General features: G+C 40.9%; 2 protein-coding genes across 2 annotated transcripts; both read right to left on the bottom strand.

Moving 5' to 3' along the window:
• LOC109226142 lies at nt 4,963–6,317 on the bottom strand. The gene is made up of 3 exons (XM_019390941.1): nt 5,838–6,317; nt 5,406–5,687; nt 4,963–5,322 (listed from the first exon to the last, which is right to left on the bottom strand). Exons 1-3 carry the CDS (start codon nt 6,315–6,317, stop codon nt 4,963–4,965), a joined length of 1,122 nt encoding a protein of 373 aa, XP_019246486.1.
• LOC109226141 lies at nt 13,812–14,312 on the bottom strand. Its single transcript, XM_019390940.1, has one exon. It carries the CDS (start codon nt 14,310–14,312, stop codon nt 13,812–13,814), a length of 501 nt encoding a protein of 166 aa, XP_019246485.1.

Genomic DNA, 25,680 nt, shown 5'->3' with positions numbered 1-25,680 from the left:
TTGATTATTAGTTATACAACTAATGATGCATATAAAACTTATTTTATAGACATGAGAGAATGAACTCTCTAAAAATACAAACTATTCCGTCGAAAGTGAAGAAAGATTTCCTCCTTTGTCTGATATAACAAATGGTGAGTGACAATATCATCTATTTGTTATATTTATAGTTGTGTTGTTAGAACTTACTTTAACATAATTTATTCTTATTAGAATGTTTGTCTAAGTTGATTAATAGTTATACAATTAATGATACATATATAACTCATTAGGTAGACATGCAAACAAATTATCTTCTCCCTGACTTAAACACAATTCCTATATTGCAAGGTTAGTTCCTTAGTGGTGTTCTTTATTTAAGATATTTATCATATACCTTTTTCTTGACTTATTTTATTCTTGTATTATGATCACGCCCAACTATGCCTTATAAAAATGACTAAGCGGTTGCTGCAAATATAATCTGGTTCAAGTCCGGAGTCGAATCCCACAGGGAACTAACCTATTTACTACAACTTTTAGCACTGCTAATAAATAGCTCAAACAATCCCCGGGTGCAAGATTTTTAATGGATAATGAGTAGTATTTAGTTAACTAAGGAAAAATAACAACAAAACTAGCAATAATATAGAATAGAGTTGAATTCAATAATAAATGGTCTAGGGTTATTAATTTTCCCAATTGTCGGATTAATTCCTGACACGTTTGCTATAATCTCGCCGAAACACTCTATAAAAAATATGAGTTCTGGGTTACCGCAATTATCTCTCGATCAATTACGACAATTTACTAGAAACATTCTCTCGAAGTACTCTAGCTAACAATTTATGCAACTCAGAATTATCCCACCAAAGCTTCGTTATCTCTAACCCTGCTTTTAAATTCAAGTAATTAATCTCTTAACTTACCAGAAAGTGGTGTTGTTCAACAAAAATCTAACCAAGTGTTCTTTCTCAAGCAACACAAGATAACTAGACACGATTAATCAAGGGCCCTTTCAATTAATCACAAGATAACACGTAGTTGAACAATCATAGAGTAAAAACGACTCAATTATATCAAAACAGGGTCAAGACTTCATCCAATAATTGGTTCCATCAACCCTAGATGACGGGTTTAGCTACTCATTGTGGCAATTCAACAAACACCTACTGTGCATATGCCCTCCAGTGTACCCAAAAACTCAATTAAACTTCCATCTTTCACAACTTAACAATGTCTTCCCCAACCCAACCAAATCTAATATCCTCACATACCAACATATATACCAACAATTAAAAACAAAGATAAGATTATCTGCAACTTCTACTATCTTACACTTATAATAGAAGAAAAAAAGAATGAAAAAAAAAATTTGAAAAAAACTAAAAAAAGAAAGTAGAAGCATGTTACTTACTTGAAGATCTTGTGAGGAGTGGAGTTTGGGTAGTGGTTGAGTAGAGAAGAGGGAGAAGGAGAGGAGATTTGGTGAAGTTAAAAAAAATATTAGGGAGAAGAAGGGGGAGGGGATCGCTATTTTTGGTTTGGGGAAGGGGGAGGGTTTTAGATTGTTTTTGTTAAGGGGGAGGGAAAAGAAGTGGGGGGAGTGGGTGGATGAGGAGGGGAAGGGGGGAGGGACTAAAAAAAAACTAATTAAAAAGGGAATAAGAGAAAAGAAAAAAATAAAAAAAATTATTCTAATGCACCTGAACGGCGCCCGATCCGCGGTCGGATCCGCGGTCACGTCCGCGGCCGCAGACAGAACTGATGCAAAATCCGCGGTCGATCCGCGGCCGCGGATTAAGCATCCAGATTATTTTTTGCTTTTTGCACTTTTGCCTATCTCCGGGATAATTTCGTCACCCCGAGTCCTTCCGCTACGTATACTTTCGTTCCTGCACTTTAGTAGATCAATCAATATTGTCACCGTTCAGTTACAAAAATAAGAACACAGAAAAATAATGGGTTTCCTTCCAAAAAGTGCCTAATTTAACGTCGCGGCACGACGATTTACAACAAACCATGGGTTGCCTCCCAGGAAGCGCCTGATTTAACGCCGCGGCACGACACAGACTTTCATTATGACTCTTCGCTCATGTATTAGGGATCTTCCAAAGATATCACTACTCTATCCCCCTTTTCTTCGACCATTCCAAAGTAATGTTTCAATCTTTGCCCATTCATCGTGAACTTATTTGTTCCATCTTCGGATTCAATTTCTACAGCTCCACTTGAGAATATTTGCACCACTCTGAAGGGTCCTGAGCATCGGGACTTCAATTTACCCGAAAACAATCTTAATCTCGAGTTGTATAACAACACTAAATCTCCGGGTTTGAAGTTCTGATCTAGAATATGCTTATCATGCATCATTTTCATCCTTTCTTTGTACAATCTTGCATTCTCAAATGCATGGAACTTGAATTCCTCGAGTTCATGTAACCCATTGACTCTACTGGTGCCTGCGATCTCCATATCCAAATTCAACTGCCGCAGTGCCCAAAGGGCTTTATGCTCGAGCTCTACCGGAAGGTGTCATGCTTTTCCAAACACCAACTTGTATGGTGACATACCAATTGGAGTTTTAAATGTTGTGCGGTACGCCCATAATGCATCATCCAACTTCTTTGCCCAATCAGCCCTTGTTGCATTCACTGTCTTGGTTAGGACACTTTTGATTTCCCGGTTTGACACTTCAACTTGCCCGCTTGACTGTGGGTGATAAAGGGTGGTCACCTTATGGCGAACTCCATACTTTTACAACAACCGTGCGAACTCTCTATTGCAAAAATGGTTCTACCATCACTGATTATAGCTCTCGAGGTGCCAAAGCGTGTGAAGATGTTTTTCTTTAGAAAGCCTGTCACCCCCTTTGCATCATTGGTTGGGAGAGCCACAACTTCAACCCATTTGGAGACATAGTCAACTGCCACCAGTATGTATTTGTTACCATACGAGCTGACGAATGGCCCCATAAAGTCAATCCCCCACATGTCAAATACCTCCACCTCTTGAATAGTATTCATCGGCATCTCGTGACGTCGAGATATGTTGCCTGTCCTTTGGCACTCATCGCAACTTTTCACCCAAGCATGGGCATCCTTGAATAAATTTAGCCAATACAAACCCGAGTCCAACACCTTAGCCGTTGTCTGAATTCCTCCAAAGTGTCCACCATATGGTGAAGCATGGTAAGCCTGCAAAATAGAAGGTTGATCTTTCTCGGGGATACACCTCCGGATCATGTTATCTATACATATTTTAAAAATTAGAGGTTCATCCCAATAATAAGGCCGACAATCGCAAAAGAACTTTTTCTTTTGAATTGAAGAGAGTTCATAAGGTACAATACCGCTTGCTAAATAATTAGCAATATCAGCATACCATGGTGTCTCCTCCATTGTCACTGCTAGTGTTCATCCGGAATGTCTCTGTTATATCTTCAACCTCTACCTTCTTTTCAGCTCCTTCTAACCTTGAGAGGTGGTCTGCTACTTGGTTCTCTGTCCCTTTTCTGTCACGGATCTCCAGATCGAATTCTTTTAGCAAAAGAACCCAGCGGATCAAGCGTGGCTTTGACTCCTTCTTTGCTATCAAGTACCTAATTGTTGCATGGTCAGTATAAACAATAACTTTTGAACCAATCAAGTACGACCTGAATTTGTCGAATGCAAAAACTACAACCAACATCTCTTTTTTCGTCACACTGTAATTGAGCTGTGCACCGCTTAGCGTTCTGCTTGCATAGTAAATTGGGTGCATCAACTTATCCTTTCGCTGCCCCAAGATTTCTCCTATAGCATAGTCACTTGCGTCGCACATGAGCTCGAACGGTTGCTCCCAGTTGGGTGCAGTCACCAATCTCTTCTTCAACTCCTCAAATGCCAACCTGCAATCATTAGAAAACACAAAGGGCTGATCCTTTTCAAGGAGTTTACATGAAGGGTTAGCAATCTTAGAGAAATCTTTTATGAATCGCCTGTAGAACCCGGCGTGCCCAAGGAAACTTCTCACTGCCTTGACCGAAGTGGGCGGTGTCAACTTCTCAATCACGTCAACCTTAGCATGGTCAACCTCAATTCCTTTGATGGACACTCGATGCCCTAAGACTATCCCTTCTTGTACCATAAAATGGCACTTCTCCCAATTCAACACTAAATTTGTCTCCACACATCTTCTGAGCACTCTTCTTAAATTATGAAGACAGTCCTCGAATGAATCCCCCGCCACGGAGGAATCATCCATAAATACCTCTATAATGTCTTCAACTATGTCCGTAAAAATGGCTAACATACACCGTTGGAATATAGCCGGTGCATTGCAAAGTCCAAAAGGCATTCTCCGAAAGGCAAAGATGCCATACGGACAGGTGAATGATGTTTTCTCTCTGTCTTTGGGGGCTATTGAGATCTAATTGTACCCCGAATATCCATCCAAGAAACAGAAGTGAGATCGCCCAGCCAACCTGTCCAGCATTTGGTCAATGAATGGCAAGGGAAAATGGTCCTTCCGGGTGGCTATGTTCAATTTTCGATAATCCATGCAAATCCGCCATCCCGTGACTATACGAGTCGAGATCAACTCGTTATTCTCATTTTGTACGACCGTCATTCCTCCCTTCTTCGTCACACACTGAACATGGCTGACCTAATTGCTATCAGAGATGGGGAAGATGATACCCGCATCTAACCATTTGATCACTTCCTTCTTCACCACCTCTTTCATATTCGGGTTCAGCCTTCGTTGATGTTCTCTGGAAGGTTTGTGCCCTTCTTCCAAGAGAATCTTGTGCATACAAAAAGCTGGGCTGATACCCTTTATATCTGCCATGGTCCAACCAATAGTAGTCTTACATTCTTGTAACACCTGTAGGAGTTGCTCCACCTGCACAACTAGCAAACCGGATGATATAATAACAGGTAAAGTAGAATTAGACCCTAAGAAAGCGTACCTGATATGCACTGGGAGCGGTTTCTGGTCCAACTATGGTGGCTCCTCTATCGATGGTTTCGCAGGTGGTGTTGTTCTTTCTTCTAAGTGTAGGGGCTCGAACTGGGGTTCCCTTTTCCAGAACGCTTGACCTTGAAGAGCCATGACCCACTCTGTCAACTCCTCACCATCTCCATTTTCCAGATTCATCAAGCAGGCTTCTAACGAATCCCTAACATTAATAGTCTCATCCTCCTCTTGTACTATTACATCTACGGCCTTCATTAGTGAGCAAAATTCGCCGGGTCTCCTCACAGATTGTTGAACATTGAATATTATCTCTTCATTGTTCAACCTCGTTTTCAATTCTCCAGTCTCACAATCAATCAATGCTCTCCCAGTGGCTAAAACGGCCTTCCCAGAATGATTGGTATCTCTTCATCCACTTGTTGACAATCAAGAATGACGAAGTCTGCAGGGAATACAAATTTCCCTACTTGAACAAGCACATCATCAAGAATTCCTATCAGTCTTTTGACTGTGCGATCAACTAGTTGCAACAACATTGAGGTCGTTCTAGCTCTGCCAATGCCCAGTTTTGTATAGATTGCCAAGGGCATCAAGTTTATACTGGATCCCAAGTCACAAAATGCTTTAGCAAAAGCATAACTCCCAATGGTGCATAGGATAATGAAACTACCTGGATCAGACACCTTTTGAGCCATAGGCCCTGTCACTACCGCGCTGCAGGACTGCGTCAGAGTTACAGTGGACCGGTCCTGGAAGTCAAATTTTCATGACATCAGGTCCTTCATCATTTTTGCATACCCTGGCATTTCCCTCAAAGCATCCATCAGTGGAATATTCAACTGAATTTGTTTGAGTATTTCCATGAATTTCCTATATTGATCATCTTTCTTTTGCTTTGCCAACCTCTGAGGCAATGGTGCAGGAATCAACCTCTGCCCACTGCTTTGTGTCTTTTCTTTGCTGGAAGCTTTTTTTACTACCTGTTCTGAGAGTTGTTCACCTTCCTTCTCTTTAACATTGTCAACATGTGCCTGCTCGATTACAACCTCGGTGAGCTCTGCTGACTCATCTGTCTCTAATGTAACTGGAACTGGAGTAGTTGGCGTTGTCTCTCTCCTAGATTGAGCAACTTCTTGCTCCCCGTCTAAATCTCTTCCATACCTAAGACTCACTGCCATGAGCTGATTTGGGTTCTGCTCCTTTGGATTAATGTTTGTATCTGCAGGCAACGTTCCTTGTGGGCGATTGTTCATGGCCATAGATAGTTGTCCCAATTGAGTTTCAATGCCTTTGATTGCTGAATCATGTGCAACTAACTTCTCTTGCATCTTTCCATTTGTCCCAATGAGTTGTTGCAACATACCCCTGATTTCGATCATGTTATTGTCTTGCTGTTGATGAGGTGGTTGGTAGGCCAACTGTGGTGTTGCTGATTATAGCCCTGCTGCCTCTGATAAGGCACGACTTGGCCTTGTGGTCGTGCTCCTCCTGGATTAGGGTTGTGTTGTGGCTGGTTTGGTCTGTACTGCTGGTTTGATGTTGGTCCCCATTGCTGTCCACATTGCCTCTGACCTCCGGAATTATTGACATAATTCATGTCTTCTCTGAAACCCTGGTTGTCATTCTCTCCACTCCATGAGCACACATATGACTGGTTTATGCAAGGAGTGCATAAGCCTCCATTTGTAGTATCAACAATGTGCACCTGTTCCGTACGCATCTCATCGATTTTCTTTGTTAGCAAGCTCATCTGGGTTATAAGAGTGGATATGTTTTCTGCATCTGTGTTGTTTGGGTCAAGAGCGATAGAATGCACTATTGGGGTGAGTGTTGTGTCTCTCGTCATCCAGCCTGAATTTTGAGACATCTTGTCAAGAAGAATCTTACACTCTGTGAATGTTTAGCTCAAGAATGAACTCCCGGCAGAAGCATCTACATTGGCCTTTAGACTGTCAGCCAAAACCATATAGAATCTCTGTCCTAGCATCTGATCCGGAATGCCATGGTGAGGACACTTCACCAACATACCCTTAAACCTCTCCCAGGTTTCTTGCAAACTCTCAGTCGGTTTCTGCCTGAATTGCAATATCTCATCAATTTGCCTCGCAGTTTTGTTGGGTGGATAAAACTTGTTTAAGAACTGGTTGACTAGTTCCTCCCAAGTGGCAATGGAGTTTATTGGGAGCGAATTTAGCCATGTTTGAGCCTCCCCAGTCACTGAGAATGAAAACAGTAATAATTTGATTACCTCAGGAGTCACATTCGGATGTCTTTCAGTGACACTTATTGATTAAAAGCTCTTCAGATGTTGCTGCGGTCTTCGATGTATGACCCGGAGAACAACCCTTTATTCTGCAACAGGTGCAGCATGTTGTTGGTAATCTAGAATGTCTCCGCTTGTATTTGAGGAACCGCAATTGCTGTGGCCAGGTTATCAGCAGTTGGTTGAACCCAATCATAAAGAGCAGCTTCCGGCACAAGAGGTGCTACCACTCTGACGTTTGGGTCATCTCGATCATTCCTGTTGTTCCCGTTGACGTTACCTACGTCACCCATTTCAATCTCAATTTGTTCGTTTTGTTTCAGCTGTTTGCTCTTCTTGTTAGCCGGTTCAATGTCCGAAATGTTTTCTCGGGATCTGAGAGTCCTTCAAAGAGTTCACCAGTTCTCAAAGAGCTTCTAGGCATGCACCTGAGACACAGAAGAGTTCAAACGTGAGAATTTCAATGGAAATATTTTTAGCACCACAGAAATTGATCTAAACTAATAATCCTAGCAATTATTCCAAGTTACAATAAATAACACTGTTAGTTCCCCGGCAACGGTGCCAAAATTTAATCACGCCCAACTATGCCTTATAAAAAGGACTAAGCAGTCGATGTAAGTATAATCCGGTTCAAGTACGGATTCGAATCCCACAGGGAACTAACCTATTTACTACAACTTTTAACACTGCTAATGAATAGCTCAAACAACCGCCGGGTGCAAGACTTTTAATGGATAATGAGTAGATTTAGTTAACTAAGGAAAAAGAACAATAAAACTAGCAATAATCTAGAATAGAGCTGAATTCAATGGTAAATGGTCTAGGGTTACTGATTTTCCCATTTGTCGGATTAATTCCTGACACCTTAGCTATAATCTCGCCAGTAACACTCTATAAGAAATATGAGTTCTGGGTTACCGCAATTATCTCTCGATCTATTACGATAATTAACTAGAAGCATTCTCTCGAACTACTCTAGCTAACAATTTATGCAACTCAGAATTATCCCACCAAAACTTCGTTATCTCTAACCCTGCTTTTAAATTCAAGTAATTAATCTCTTAACTTACCCGAAAGTGGTGTTGTTCAACAACAATCTAACCAAGTGTTCTTTCTCAAGCAACACAAGATAACTAGACACGATTAATCAAGGGCCATTTCAATTAATCACAAGACAACACGTAGTTGAACAATCATAGAGTAAAAACGGCTCAATTATATCAAAACAGGATCAAGACTTCATCCAACAATTGGTTCCATCAACCCTAGGTGGCGGGTTTAGCTACTCATGCTAATAGATAAAAATTCATTATATAAAGTCATAATCAACAATGGAATTAGAAGGAAGAAGATAAAAACTCTAAGGAAATTCTCTATCTTTCTTCCGTGTTCTTGCCTTCAAATTCTCTCTAAAAACAGCCCTCCCTCTCTTTTAGATAAATTAGGCTCATATAGGTTTAGGTTAATCGCCCTGAAAATTACATAATTGACCCTGGTTTCTTGGCTTCCGTCAGCCCGTCCGCAGCTGCGGATTGGACGGTGGATCTGACCGCGGATTTGGCACATGTTTTGTCCGCGGCCGCAAATCTGACCGCGAAGCTGACACTTGTTTTCTTTCTCCTTTTCGACCGTGCTATCCTCCGATTGGCCTTCCACGCTCCATATTAACTCCAAAACACTCTTTAGCTTCCTCCTAGCTCAGAGTGGTTCCTGCAAACCGAAAAACTCTTGATTAGAGCATTTTGTTATCTTTTAACATTCAAATATTGATAAAGTGCGACCAAATTAGAGTGTAAATAGTATCTAAATTGCATAATTATCGTCTACTATCATATTACTTTTAAAATTATAGAATCTCATCGTAGGCATGCACGATAAAAACACATTGTCTGATTGAAATGATACTCCAACTGAAGGGGGTATTAAAAATTTGATTGTCATATTAATATTTTGTCTAAAACATATCAAAAGTTAAAAAAAGCATTACTTTAATGGGAACTCTTTCAATTAATACTAACAATTCTACAACTTTGTAGATGTGCAGATGTATAATTCTCTACCAGATTTAAATGAAACTTCAATAATGGAAGGTAAGTATTTGAAATTCTCATTTGTTATTAGTTAAAAGTAAACTACAATATCAAGATTAATGAAAATTAACTAGTGCAACTCTCTTACTAGAAATCGAGGCTGCAATAAACAACACTGATATACAAGGTATATTTCTATGAGATTTTGATTCACCTTTAAATAATGACGTCTTAAGAGATGTGGCTATATGAATCTAAAGTTACTTAATTGAATATCTTCAAGAGAAATATTTTGGCATTATTTCAAATTCTAACATCGGGAATACATGGAGTATTTGTTTTCAGCATGATAATATACTAAGAAGTGAATTGGCTGTTGAAATTCGAATACAAACATAGAGCCAACACAGCGGAAATTAATCAAGAAACGTACCTTCAGCCATAGTTGTTCAAGTGATGTAGAATCGCCTTGTAAAACTTTGACAGAAAAACTAGGGAGCCTTCTAGCGTGTGCCTATCGTAGGATGTCAGACTGGTGGAGTCATAGGCATATTTATAGGTAGGCTAGGGACTCTTAGGCAAATACTTTAGCCCTAGGGACTTCTTCATAAATTATAATTACCCTAGGGACTCCTAATATATGGTAATTTCTTCCCATCAAAGAAACTACCATATATGCATAACTACATAATATTATCTGTTATATTATTTCCTTTGGGAGACAAGGTAAATAATTTATTACCTTATATGTGGGCCACACCAGAAGTCTCTGGAAGAGACTGTAATTTCTAACATTCTCCCACTTGGCCCACATATTAAAATCAAATAATTCTTTATGAGAGATAACATATAATATGGCCATAAACTTTATCACTCAACTAAAAGTTATGCAACAATCACTTTAACTAGAATATATTATTACACGAATCATGGCGGTCATGCTTTTAAACGAACACTTCCTTCCATGTATTACTATGCACAATATATTCTAACAAAGTGTCTAACAACTTTATGAATGAACTTAACATAAGTCATTCAGAGTCCAACTTTATTGATCCAATAATCACAAATAATACATGAAAAATCAAAGTGTGCATTGTCATGTATATCAAAATAAACATAATGTCAAGACAAACTGTTAGAGAGCAAAGCAAGACTAAATTGAGCTACTAAGCCCCATATGGGTTACATGATCCTTGAAAATATTAGCCGCCAGACCTTTAGTCATCGGATCAACAATCATCAAAATAGTACTAACATGCTCAAAATTCACATCTTGCTTCTTCACATAGTCTATAACCATTAAGTACTTTATGTCGATGTACTTGCTTCGACTGCCACTTTTTTATTGTTCTTAAAGAAGAACACTGAAGCTGAATTATCACATAAGATTCTCAATGGCCTTGAAATGGAATCGATAATCCTAAGGCCGGAAATAAAGTTTTTCAACCATAACGCCTATGATGTAGCTTCATAGCATGTTATAAATTTAGCTTCCATTGTGGATGTTGCAACAATGGTCTGTTTGACACTTCTCCAAGACACAACACCTCCAGTAAGAAGGAAAATGTATCCTGAAGTAGATTTACCAGTGTCTTTGCATCCACCCAAATCAGAGTCTGAATATCCAATCACCTCCAATGAGTCAGAGTATTTGTATGTGAGCTTAAAATCCTTGGTTCCTTGAAAATATCTCAAGACCCCAGGGTTACTTTGATATCTGCCAAACATTCCTACCGCAAAAGCAATATCAGGTCTAGTACAGACCTGTACATACATAAGGCTCCCAACAAGCGACGCATAGGGAATATCTTTCATTTGCTTCTTTTCCAATGCATTTTGTGGACATTGATTCAATGAGAATTTGTCACCTTTAATTATGGCTGCTGCTATAGGTGAATAGTTCTTCATCCCGAATCTTTCCAGAATTCTTTCAATGTAGGCCTTTTGAGACGGTCCAAGTAATCTTTGGGATTTGTCTCTATGAATCTCTATGCCAATGACATAAGAGGCTTCACCCATATCCTTCATCTCAAAATTCTGGATAAGGAACTGTTTAGTCTCGTGCAACAATCCCAAATCACTACTTGCAAGTAAAATGTCATCCACATATAGGACTAGAAAATATATTTGCTCCCACTTATCTTAAGGTATATACACTGATCAACAATGTTCTCCGTAAATCCAAATGAAGAAACAACATTATGAAATTTAATATACCATTGACGGGAAGCCTGCTTTAGCCCATAAATAGATTTATTCAACTTGCAAACAAGGTGACTTTTGTCCTTATCACAAAATCCTTCATGCTGACGCATGTATACCTCCTCTTCAAGATCTCTATTCAGAAAAGCTATTTTCACATCCATTTGATGTAACTTTAAATCAAAATGAGCTACTAATGCCATGATTATTCTCAATGAATCCTTCTTTGATACTGGAGAGAAGGTTTCATGGTAATTAATGCCTTCCCTTTGAGTAAAACCCTTGGCTACAAGCCTGGTTTATATCGTTCGATATTACCAGACGAGTCTCTTTTCGTTTTAAAGACCCACTTGGAACATATGGTAGAGGATCCCTTTGGTAATTCGACGAGATCCCAGACTTTGTTTTTAGCCATAGATTCTAACTCTTCTTTCATGGAATCATACCAAAGTGTGGAGTTTTCTCCACTCATGGCTTGTGAAAACGAGCATGGATCATCTTTTATTCCAAAATCATAATCTGACTCTTGGAGATACACAACATAGTCACTAGAAATTGTTGGTTTTCGAACTCTTGAGGATTTTCTCACTCCCACTGGTTCAAGCACTTTTCAGTGGGTTTAGGTAAAGCGGGTTGATGTTCATATGGCTCCTCAAGTGGTGGTGGATCTTGAACTTGTTGTTGTTCAAATAATTCATGAGAATTTTTCTGAGCAACATTCAAGTTCCCAATAAATAAAGGTATCATAGGTGGTTCCCATATTTCTTCCAATTCCACCCTTTGAGTCAAACCACTCCCACTATCTTCATGCTCCTCAAGAAATTTAGCGTTTCTAGCCTCAATAATTTTAGGAGAATGAGAAGGACAAAAAAACCTAAACCCCTTAGAGTTAACCGCATAGCCTATAAAATAACCGATTATTGTTCTTTCATCCAACTTCTTTAGTTGTGGCTTATAAACCCTCACTTCAGTTGGACATCCCCAAACGTGTAAATGATTTAAAAAAGGTTTTCATCCTTTCAATAACTCAAAAGGTGTCTTGGGAACAACCTTGGATGGAACCCTATTTAAAATATACACAACGGTTTTTAAGGCTTCACTAGATAAGGATAAAGGTAACCTTGATCTGCTGATCATGATTCTTACCATATCCATTAATGTCCGGTTCCTTCTTTCTGCCACACCATTTTGTTGTGGTGTTCCTAGCATGGTATATTGAGCAATTATATCTTCACTTTCAAGGAACTCAACAAATGGACCCTTAACTTGTCCCTTAATTGTGTACCTACCATAATATTCTCCACCCCTATCAAATCTTACAATTTTGTACTGAGCACCAGTTTGTTTCTCTACTTCTGTTTTGTAAACTTTAAAAGCATCAAGTGCTTCTGATTTGTTAAACAGAAAATAAAGATACATATATCTTGAATAGTCATCAATGAACGAGATAAAATAACTCTCACCATTCAAGCAAGGGGTAGGAAACAGTCCGGATATGTCTGTATGTATGATCTCAAGCAATTGAGAACTCCTTTTGGCACCTTTAGTTGATTTGTTGGTCTACTTATCCTTTATGCAGTCCACACAAGTCGCAAAGTCAGAAAAATCAAGAGCTTTTAGAACTCCATCATTAACCAACCTTTTGACTTTATCAATAGAGATGTGTCCCAATCTCTTGTGCCAAAGACTTGATGAGTTTTCATTAATAATACATCGCGTAGTGCCAATTTCTTTGTCATGCAAAGTTAAAACAATGCATTCAAATGTGGGGTCTAGCTCAAGCTTATATAAATTTTCAAAACCAATAACTTTATTATCTTTCAAAAGTTTCATAGGAGGATAATGAAAATTCAAATCATATCCACTAATCGATAGTCTTGAAAGAAAAATTAAATTTCTAGAATATTCTGGAACATAAAAAGTATTTTCTAAATCTAAGTGAAAACCATCCTTCAAAATGAGCCTATAAGTCCCCACGCCTTCCACACGTGAACGCGTCCTATTGCCAGAATAGACGTATTGTTCACTTCCTATCGGCTTCCTCTGAGTTAGAAAGCCCTGCATTATTTTGGCAATGTGAATTGTAGCACCAGAATCAATCCACCAAGTATTATCAGAAACTTCAGTAAAATTAGATTCATAACATACAAAGGTAAAATTACCTTTCTTCTCAAGCCATTTCTTGTACTTCGGACAATCCTTCTTCCAGTGTCCCTTCTTCTTACACAAACGACAAGCATCTTTGTCAAAGGTGTTTTTTTTCTTCATGGGAACACTTTTGCCCTTCTTTGCATTTCTCTTACCATGAGTCACCATGTTAACACTTTCAGGTGTCTCATGCTTCAACCTCTCTTCTTCTTGAACACACATAGTCAAAATTTCATTGATTTACCATTTATCCTTATGTGTGTTGTAAGAAATCTTAAACGGACCATATTCTGTAGGAAGGGAGATGGTTCAGACATATCCACCTCAATGGACTTGAGTTTAGCAGCAATGTCTCTCATCTCCATAATGTGCTCACGTAATGTACGACTTCTGTCGAAAGTCATACTTGAGAGCCTCTTCATAAGGGTGTTGGCAAATGCCTTGTCAGAGCTTACAAATTGTTCATCAATTGCCTTCATGTAAGCTTTGACCTTATCGCTATTAGGGATAGAACCCCTAATGCTTTGGCTTATGTGGGCTTTGATGAGCATTAAACTTAAGCGATTAGATCGCTCCCACCGCTCATAATCAGCCTTAGCCAATGGCGTACTTGATTCCGTGGGAATATGTGGTTCATCCACACAGAGTGCCAGGTCCAGATCCGAGCACCCTAAAGTGAGAAGGACTTTCTCCTTCCATTCAGTATAATTGTCACCAGAAAGCATTGGAATTCAAGCATTCTCATTAAAAATAGCGGTAGGAAAAGCGGTAAAGACTGCAAAACAAGGATAAACATACATAAGCTATGAAGTACATCCATCAAAGGTGAATCGTGTGAAATACCTATTCTAAGTAAATTCTAGACCTTCCTGTGGGCAGAGGTTGCAACCCATGCATAGAATTTACTTTACTTTATTAGACTAGTAAACCAAAACACATAGAAATTAATCTGTACCGGTGGGCATAAGATAATTTCCAACTTAAAGGTTTACTATCTCATTCCAATTAATCTCACAAAAATGGTTACCTCCCTGTAGGGCCCGGTTACCATTTTAATAAGATAATCGGACAAAATAGATGTTATTATAATATTAATTTTAATCACTAAACTTTATGTGACTAAATATTTTCTTTTATATCAAGTACTCAAGACGCCGTGGCTAATCTTAAATACATGACACAAAAGATAACTCAAAATGACATCTCTTAATCAACTAAAACTGAATGTCGATTATATAGCCAAAATGGGCACATCAAATAAAGACACTACATATGCATCGCCCTTTAATAAGTTGATAATCCTTACAATAAGTACTAATATTACCAGTACCATTTGAGTCATAGCAAAACCTTCAGGGAGACGAAACCACACAGTGACAGAACACACAATCACATGACGTGATTTTTAAAACCTTAACAAAAATATTATTAATAGTATTACCAGTTAAAACTTCATGCGAGATCATATAAATTCTTTATTATTAAATAAAGGAAACCAAAATTCTCATAACAAAAAATTAATTTTCTCAAGACTGTGAACGGAGCCAAGATGCATGGAAATTACTTTATGAAACATGAATGAAAAGGCACGGTGAGCAGATAACCAATATTCATAGACATCTTTGTTTCAAAATAGAATATAAATATACTTTATCGATTTTGTCTTTTCTGATCAAAACAAAACACCCACCAACAAACTAATGCTCGAATCCTTCAATTAGTACTTGATTTCCACATCTAATTATTACACAAATTATCAATATTATAAATGAAGGATTAAAAAGCACAAACATACTTGATGGAATATCGTTTTGGCATATAAAGTGTGAACCAATTCTCTATGATTACGTTTTGCCTTCAATTGTCAAAACAGTAAACAATCACTATATCTTGCCCCATTAAATTATCCTATTCTTGAAATCGAATCACAACACAGAGTAAAAGATAACAAGGTAGGTTCTCAGCCTCAAAAGAAATTCTAGAACTGATGTATATACATGCGAAGGTTTCGAGTATGTGAAAACAGATGCGCCGGTAAGCCAAAAACGTTTACTCTTCTATATCCGTAATTTCATCGGAATATAACGCCAAACAACATAGCTAAAGGGTCGCTTTGATACCACATGTTGAAATTTGAATACAAACACATAGCAAACGCAACGGAAATTAATCAAGAAACGTACCTTCGGCCATAGTTGTTCAAGTGATGTAGATCAATCGCTTGTAAAACTTTGACAGAAAACCCAGGGAGCCTTCTAGCCTGTGCCTATCGTAGGATGCCAGACTGATGGAGTCACAGATGTATTAATAGGTAGGTTAGGGACTCTTAGGTAAATACTTTAGCCTAGGACTTCTCCATAAATTATAATTACCCTAGGGACTCCTAATATATGGTAATTTCTTTCCATCAAAGAAACTATCATATATGCAAAACTAGAGAATATTATCTGATATATTATTTCCTTGGAAGAAAAGATAAATAATTTATTACCTTATATGTGGGCCACACTAGAAGTCTCTAGAAGAGACGGTAAGTTCTAACATTGGCAACTAAAAGTTATAAGTTTAGAAGTATAAGTCGAAATACTGTCCGTAATTGAATATTCATTTAACGAATTATATCATCTTGATGTAATAATGGAGACTGTTGAGTGGTCTTTACCAAGACTTGAATTCGGGATCCAAGCTGCACGTCCCGTCCTCTGACGCTTATGAATCTTACTAAATTGAAAAGAAATATAATGTTCCATTGAAGTCTTAATTGACCAGACAACTTAGTATGTCTGTATAGACTATAAGTAAAGTGTGCAATATTGGGAAAGCTTCTCTAGGAGAACCTAAGAATGATCGTGGGAGTAGAAGTAGCATTAGTAATAGTCTTAGATCAATATACACTCGCAAATTTGACACATAACAGCTGCAAGCAAAATAACATAGAATATCAGGATGGTGAAGAGTATCCAGGTATGAAACCTATACCTTTGCACTTTTCTGTAATTATTAAAGAAGCATATATATATATATTAGAAATTCATTCCTATTAATTAATTTAGCTACTACTTTCCTTAAAGGTGGATGTTGAATGTGGTGACATTTGCATTGAAGTTACTTATGAGAAACTCCTTATTCACACAACACAGTTCGATAAAACAAATCAATAATCTTATGTCTTTGACTTTATATACTATTGCAAGTATATTATTAAAAAGAAAGAAGTCAGCCATGAGAATTTACCAAGTGTCGCGTGAAAAAAATGTCATGTGGTAATTTTAGGACAAAATTAGTTAATTTAGGTAAAATTAGTTTATTTTTTGAATTTGAATTTCAAAATAATGAAATATCTATATTTTTTTAAGGAACTAATTTTGAAATTATATTCTGAAACCAACACATAATATACCTCCTCCCTGCTCGTGTTTGACCTAAAAAATATCAATTCCTACAGATTTGACGCGTCATTCCCACGATCTCACACCATAATTTTTAACTCCTAACCCACCAACTCTTCTGCGGTGGATTCTCAGTAACATGATTTTACTGCCTTTTGAAATCAGCTTTACTTTCATCAGTAATTGTTTCTCCCTTGTGCGCATATCAATCATAAATTCTCGATAGAAGCTATTCAGTCTTATTACAACTTGTCACGACCCGGAATTCCACCCTTGGGACTATGATGGTGCCTAGTATTTTACTTTTTAGGCAAGCCAATGTTAGCTAAATTACTTAACCAGATTTAACAATTCGAATCAAAACGTTAATAATAATAATACCCGAAATAGAGTGATATAATACTGAATGATAATCTAAACATATCCCAGAATCTGGAGTCACGAATACATGGGCATCTAGAGTGCTACAGATAAATTTTGAACAAAATACAACTATAAGCCAAATATAGAATTGAAAGGGACTTCAGGTTTGCGGACGCCATGCAGCTATACCTCAAGTGTCCACAAGTAGCTTAATCCGAGCAACTACGCGCCGCTGGGATCCACTCCGGTATCTGCACAAGAGGTGCAGCAGTGTAGTATGAGTATAGCCGACCCCATGTATCCTGTAAGTGCCGAGCCTAACCTCGACGAAGTAGTGACGCTATGGCAGGTCACTCACAAAAAACACGTGCGAAATAATAATAACAGGAGAAAAAGGAATAGAACAAAGCAATAAACTCATGAAACATATCCGAAAACCAACTATCAGAGAGCCCAGAATAACAAAGCCTCAAGCCTCATATTACAATACCAAGAATAATTCTATAATCTCAAACAAGTATAATACAACATATCAAATCCGTTGCGGCGCGCAATCCGATCCCACCATATCATCATCTGTTCATATCATAATCCGACCTTATTCCTTCTTATTATTTCAATACTGTTCAATACCGTTGCGGCGTTGTAAAGACCCGGATTTCCCACCCTCGGGAGTCGTGATGGCGCCTACTGATAGGAGCTAGGCAAGCCAACTTAATTATTAACTTTTTGGGCAAATATCGACAATATTAAGGCAATGAGACATTTAATATAAAAGCGGAAGTCTTAAATATAAATAACTAAAAACAAGTGCGGAAATCCAATTACAACCTCTATCCAAGACTGGAGTCACTAACTCACGAACGTCTACAGAATACTAAATACAGAGTCTGAACAAAATACAATACTGTTTGTTCCGGTACAAGGACAACAAACGAAATAAATATAGAAGAGACTCCGGGCCATGCGGACGTCAGCAAGGCTACCTCGGGATCTCTGGACTGAAGTCAGCTCCCAACCAACTACTGCTGTCCAAATGCTGCTGCTCCGGTACTGTGATCTGTGCAAAAAGATGCACAGAGTGTAGCATCAGCACAACCGACCCCATGTGCTGGTAAGTGCCTAGCCTAACCCCGGCAAAGTAGTGACGAGGCTAGACCAGACTACCAGATAAACCTGTGCAGATATATATATACAAGTACAACAAAATAATAGCGGAAAGTAAACAGTTAAAGCTGGGAGGGGGAACATGCTTATGGGGTAGCAGAATAAACAGAATATCAGGAATAACAAAAGAAACTACATCCGATTTCTTCTACCACAGAATAAGGGGAAAAAAACAAACCACTTTCACTTGTTTCAATTCCTCTCGTTGCAGGCGTGCAACACGATCCCATTTCCTCATATCACGTGGTAGGCGTACCACTCGATCCCATTTCATAATATCACGTGGTAGGCGTACCACTCGCTCCCATTTCATAATATCTCGTGGTCGGCGTGCCACACGATCCCATTTCATAATATCTCGTGGTCGGCGTGCCACACGATCCCATTTCATAATATCTCGTGGTCGGCGTGCCACACGATCCCATTTCATAATATCTCGTGGTCGGCGTGCCACACGATCCCATTTCTTTCAACACAATACACAATATAATCCCGGCAAGGGGGAAAGATGTTATAACAAGCTATCCCGGCAAGGGAACAAGATAATATAATAAACTATCCCGGCAAGGAAGATCCAGCTATAACCAAGCTTATTCAATTGCTACTTAGCACAATTAAATCAATACTCAATCTCAACAATTACTGGCTCAGCGTTAAAGATTTCTAACCAAGTCCTCACAAACAACAATTAAGAATTCGATAATTTAGCAATTTAGGACTCACGGTCATGCTCGACACTAGTGTATAGATACTCGTCACCATGCCTATACACCGCACTCGACAAATAGCAATTAGCAAATAAGACTCTACTCCTATTCCCTCAAGCCAAAGTTAGACCAAACACTTACCTCAACCTCCACGGCTAAATCAATCCACAACGACCGCTTTCCCTCTCGAATTCGGCTCCAACCCAATCGAATCTATGAAATAACGACTTTATAATATCAATAATAGCTAAACAAATCAAGTCCAATGCCTAAATATAGATTCCCAACCTTTCTTCCAAAAATTCCAAAATTGACCCCGGGCCCGCTTGGTCAAAACACGAGGTTCGAACCAATTCCATATCACCCATTCCCCCACGAGCCTGAATATACAATTTGTTTTCAAATTCGACCTCAAAACGAGGTCTAAATCGAAGAAAATCGAAAAGCCCTAACTCTACCCAGTTCCCCCAATTTCAACCCTAGATTACATGTTTTAGGCCTAGGATTTTAATGGATGATGATACAAAATGAAGAAAACGAGTTAGATAATACTTACCCAAGAAGATTTGGTGAAGAATCGCTCTACAAGTCGCCTAGGGGCTGTGGAGAAGAAGAGCTCGTGTGAAATTTGGAATAAAACCCGTTTGGCATTTTAAAATCGCTGGGCAAAAATGCCCTTTGCGTTCGTGGGAAGGGGGCCGCGTTCGCGAAGGGTAGATGGGTCAAGGCATCGCGAACGCGAGATGCTAGTCGCGAACGCGTAGAAGAATGGGTTGGGGGTCCAAGACTTTGTTATACGCGAACGCGTGAGGGGCTCCACCTCTTTGGGTCGTCACATTCTCCACCTCTTAAACAATCGTTCGTCCTCGAACGGACAAAAGAAAGAAGTACCTGAGATGAGAAATAGATGAGGATAACGGCTCCGCATATCAGACTCGGACTCCCAGGTCGATGCCTCAGGAGGCTGACCTCTCCACTGAACACGCACTGAAGGAAAACTCTTCGACCTCAACTGTCGAACCTGCCGGTCTAGAATAGCTACCGGCTCCTCCTCATAAGACAGATCCTTGTCCAACTGGACAGTGCTGAAATCTAACACGTGGGATGGATCGCCGCGATACCTCCGAAGCATGGACACATGAAACAATGGATGTACGGCTGACAAGCTAGGCGGCAAGGCAAGTCTATAAACCACCTCTCCCACACGATCGAGAATCTCAAATGGACCAATGAACCTAGGGCTAAGTTTGCCCTTCTTCCCAAATCTCATCACGCCCTTCATAGGCGACACTCGGAGCAATACTCGCTCACCAACCATGAAAGCCACGTCTCGAACCTTACGAACTGCATAATTCTTTTGCCGCGACTGAGCCGAACGAAGCCTGTCCTGAATGATCTTGACCTTATCCAAGGCCTCCTGAACTAAATCTGTACCCAATAACCGAGCCTCTCCCGGCTCAAACCATCCAACTGGAGACCGACATCGCCTACCATACAACGCCTCATATGGAGCCATCTGAATGCTGTACTGGTAGTTGTTGTTGTAGGCGAACTCTGCTAAAGGCAAAAACTGGTCCCACGAGCCTCCAAAATCAATGACACAGGCTCGGAGCATATCCTCCAAAATCTGAATAGTCTGTTCGTACTGACCGTCCGTCTGAGGATGAAACGCTATGCTCAACTCAACCCGCGTGCCCAACTCTCGCTGAACTGCACCCCAGAAACGCAAGGTAAACTATGTACCCCGGTCCGAAATGATAGATACCGACACACCATGAAGGCGAACAATCTCCCGGATATAAATCTCAGCTAACCTCTCGGATGAATAGGAGACTGCCACAGGAATGAAATGTGCTGACTTGGTCAGCCTATCAACAATAACCCATATTGCATCGAACTTCTTCCGAGTCAATGAAAGTCCGGTAACGAAATCCATGGTAATCCTCTGCCACTTCCACTCGGGAAGCTCAATCCTCTGAAACAAACCACCAGGCCTCTGATGCTCATACTTAACCTACTGACAGTTCAAACATCGAGCCACATATGCAACAATATCTTTCTTCATCCTGCGCCACCAATAGTGCTGCCTCAGATCCTGTTACATCTTCGCGGCGCCCGGGTGAATAGAATATCGAGAACTATGGGCCTCCGCTAAGATCAACTCTCGAATCCCATCGACATTGGGCACACAAACTCGCCCCTACAATCTCAAAACACCATCACTATCTAAGGTCACTTTCTTGGCACCTCCACGCTGCACCGTGTCTCTCAGGACACACAAATGGGGGTCATCAAACTGCCGATCACGGATACGCTCCAATAATGAAGAACGAGCGACCGTGCAAGCTAACACTTGGCTAGGCTCAGAAATATCTAATCTCACCAATCGATTGGCCAAGGCCTGAACATCCAAAGCAAGCGATCTCTGGCTGACCGGAATGTAAGCAAGACTGCCCATGCTGGCGAACTTCCTACTCAATGCATCGGCCACCACATTGGCTTTCCTCGGGTGGTACAAAATAGTAACATCATAATCTTTCAATAACTCCAACCACCTCCTCTGCCTCAAATTCAACTCCTTTTGCTTGAACAAGTACTGAAGACTCTTGTGATCAGTGTACACCTCACACGTCACGCCATATAGATAATGCCTCCAAATCTTCAGAGCATGAACAATGTCTGCCAACTCTAGGTCATGAACCGGATAATTCTTCTCGTGGATCTTCAACTGCCTCGAAGCATAGGCTATGACTCTGCCATCCTGCATCAATACTGCACCAAGTCTAATACGGGAAGCATCACAATAGACAGTATAAGGCCCTGAGCCTGTGGGCAAAAGCAATACCGGTGCCGTAGTCAGAGCTGACTTGAGCTTCTGAAAGCTCGCCTCACACTCATCTGACCATCTGAACTGGGCACCCTTCTAGGTCAATCTGGTCATCGGGGCTGCGATAGATGAAAACCCCTCCACGAACCGACGATAGTAGCCTGCTAACCCCAAGAAACTCCGGATCTCTGTGGCTGATGCTGGTCGAGGCCAGTTCTTGACTGCCTCTATCTTCTTCGGGTCCACTTGAATACCCTCTGCTGATACAACGTGACCCAGAAATGCTACTGAACTCAGCCAGAACTCACACTTGGAGAACTTGGCATATAACTGACTATCCCTCAGAGTCTGAAGAACCACTCTGAGGTGCTGCTCGTGATCCTCCTGGCTGCGGGAGTATACCAAAATATCATCAATAAAGACTATCACGAACATGTCCAAATATGGCCTGAACACTCGGTTCATCAACTCCATAAATGTTGTTGGGGCATTGGTCAACCCAAATGACATGACCAAAAACTCATAATGCCCATACCGAGTGCGGAATGCTGTCTTAGGGACATCAGACGCCCTAATCCTCAGCTGATGGTAGCCAGATCTCAAGTCTATATTTGAAAACACCTTCGCACCCTGAAGCTGGTCGAACAAATCGTCAATCCTCGGCAGTGGATACTTGTTCTTTATCGTCACTTTGTTCAACTGCCGGTAATCAATGCACATCCTCATCAAACCATCCTTTTTCTTCACAAATAAAGCTGGCGCACCCCAAGGCGAAACGCTGGGTCTAATGAAACCCTTCTCAAGCAAATCCCGCAACTGATCCTTTAACTCTTTCAACTCTGGCGGGGCCATGCGATACGGCGAAATGAAAATGGGCTGAGTGCCCGGAGCCAGATCAATACAAAAATCAACATCCCTGTCGGGCGGCATACCCGGCAGGTCTGAAGGAAAAACCTCGGGGAACTCCCGAACAATAGGAACAGAATCAATAGAAGGGACCTCTGCGCTGGAATCGCGAACATACACCAAATAAGCTAGGCACCCCTTCTCGACCATGCGTCGAGCCTTCACATATGAAATAACACTGCGGGTGGCATGACCTGGGGTCCCTCTCCACTCCAATCGGGGCAAATCCGGCAAAGCCAAGGTCACGGTCTTGGCGTGACCATCCAAGATAGCATGATTCGGGGACAACCAATCCATCCCTAATATAACGTCGAAATCCACCATGTCCAAGAGCAATAAATCGACACGTGTCTCAAGACCCTCAAACACCACCACACAGGAACGATGCACTCGGTCGACCACTATAGAATCACTCACCGGTGTAGATACATGAACAGGAATACTCAAAGCATCACTAGGCATGACCAAGTACGGTACAAAAATAGGACGACACATACGAATACGTAGACCCAAGGTCAAATAGCACTGAAGCATCTCTAATACTAATCAGAATGGTACCTGTAATGTCTGCATCTGAAGACTCAGCCTCTGGCCTGGCTGCTGGCTGGCCTCTACCTCTGGCGGCCTGAACTCCACCTCTATGACCTCTACCTCCACCTCTAACACCTCTGCCACCGCCTCTAACTGGCTGGGCAAGCTGAGGAACCTCTGGTGCCCGAATCCCAGTACGAGAACTCTGATGCTGAGAGCTGCTCAAAGCTCGAGGGCAAAATCTGACAATGTGCCTCGGATTACCACAAGCATGGCAAGACCTCTTCTGCTGCGGCTGAGCACCCCTCAACCTCGGGCAAACCCTCCTGTTATGACCATACTCACCACACTCATAACATCTACACGAACGCTGCAGCTGAGGAAACTGAGGCTGACCCTGTCGACCTGAATGACCACCTGAAGTACCATGAGCGACCTGGGGAGCTGACTGAAAGGGCCTAGGAGGATGGCCTCTACCATAAGAACCTCTACATCTAGACGAGGTACCACTGAATCTGCCTGCATGACGTGGCCTCTTATCCGACCCATGACCATCTCCCTATGGCAAAACCCTCTCAACTCTACGGCCCACATCGGCCGCCTCCTGAAAAGTGATCTCACTCCCGGCCTGAGCCACTGTGCCCGGCTGACCTGCCACCGCTGGCTGAACTCCTGGAAGCAAACCCGCTCGAATGACGCTATCCACGAAGCCTACCAATCGGACTAGAGCGTCCTGAAGAACTGGGATGGCAATGAACCCCTCTGGGACCTGAGTTGGGCCCACCGGGACTGCTGGGGCGGGAACCTCCTCCTCCAAATCAACCTGAGGCTTCGCCACCGGAGCTACTGCTGGGGACTCGGACTGCTGAGCGGTAGATGAAGAAGCGCGTGTTCTCGCCATCTGCGGAAGAACAGAGTAGAAATTCAATCGGTACTTGAGAAATAGAACCGCACGACAAGAAAGAACAAATGTGAAACTTTCCTAACTCTGTAGCCTCTGGGGATAAATACAGACGTCTCCGTACCGATACCTCAGACTCTACCGAGTTTGTCCGTGAGTTGTGAGACCCATGTAACCTAGAGCTCTGATACCAACTTGTCACGACCCAGATTTTTCCACCCTTCGGGAGTCGTGATGGCGCCTACTAATAGGAGCTAGGCAAGACAACTTAATTTACTTCTTTTAGCAATTATCTTCCATTTAATGAAACAAAGCATAATATGATAAAGCGGAAGTATCAAATATAATTAACTGAAGGAAATGCAGAAGTTTAACAAAATCCTATACCCAAGACTGGTGTCACACTACTCACGAACGTCTAGAGAATACTAAATACAAGGTTTGAATGAAACATAACACTGTCTGCTTGGTACAAATGATAACAAACTGAATAAGATAAAAAGGGACTCCGGGCCTGCGGACGCCAGCAAGGCTACCTCGAATGTCCCTGGACTGAAAGCTCGCTCCCAGAATGCTACTGCTACTCAAATGCTGCTCCAACACCTGGATCTGTGCAAAAAGATGCACAGAGTGTAGCATCAGCACAACCGACCCCATGTGCTGGTAAGTGCCTAGCCTAACCCCGGCGAAGTAGTGACGAGGCTAGACCAGACTACCAGATAAACCTGTGCAGATATATATATACAAGTACAACAAAATGATAGCGAAAAAAACCAATTAAAGCTGGGAGGGGGAAACATGCTTATGGGGTAGCAGATTAAACAGAATATCAGGAATAACAAAAGAAACTACATCTGATTTCTTCTACCACAGAATAAGGGGAAAAAAACAAATCACTTTCACTTGCTTCAATTTCCTCTCGTTGCAGGCGTGCAACACGATCCCATTTCCTCATATCACGTGGTAGGCGTACCACTCGATCCCATTTCATAATATCACGTGGTAGGCGTACCACTCGCTCCCATTTCATAATATCACGTGGTAGGCGTACCACTCGCTCCCATTTCCATCATATAAAATAATAGCTAAATAAATCAAGCCCAATGCCTAAATATAGATTCCCAACCTTTCTTCCAAAAATTCCAAAATTGACCCCGGGCCCGCTTGGTCAAAACACGCCCCCACGAGCCTGAATATACAATTTGTTTTCAAATTCGACCCCAAAACGAGGTCTAAATCGAAGAAAATCGAAAAGCCCTAACTCTACCCAATTCCCCCAATTTCAACCCTAGATCTACGGGG

The sequence above is a fragment of the Nicotiana attenuata genome, chromosome 5 (assembly GCF_001879085.1).
Source record: "Nicotiana attenuata strain UT chromosome 5, NIATTr2, whole genome shotgun sequence".
NCBI classification, from domain to species: domain Eukaryota; kingdom Viridiplantae; phylum Streptophyta; class Magnoliopsida; order Solanales; family Solanaceae; genus Nicotiana; species Nicotiana attenuata.
Note: the sequence above shows the minus strand (reverse complement) of the source record. Positions and strands in the feature narration are given on the sequence as shown.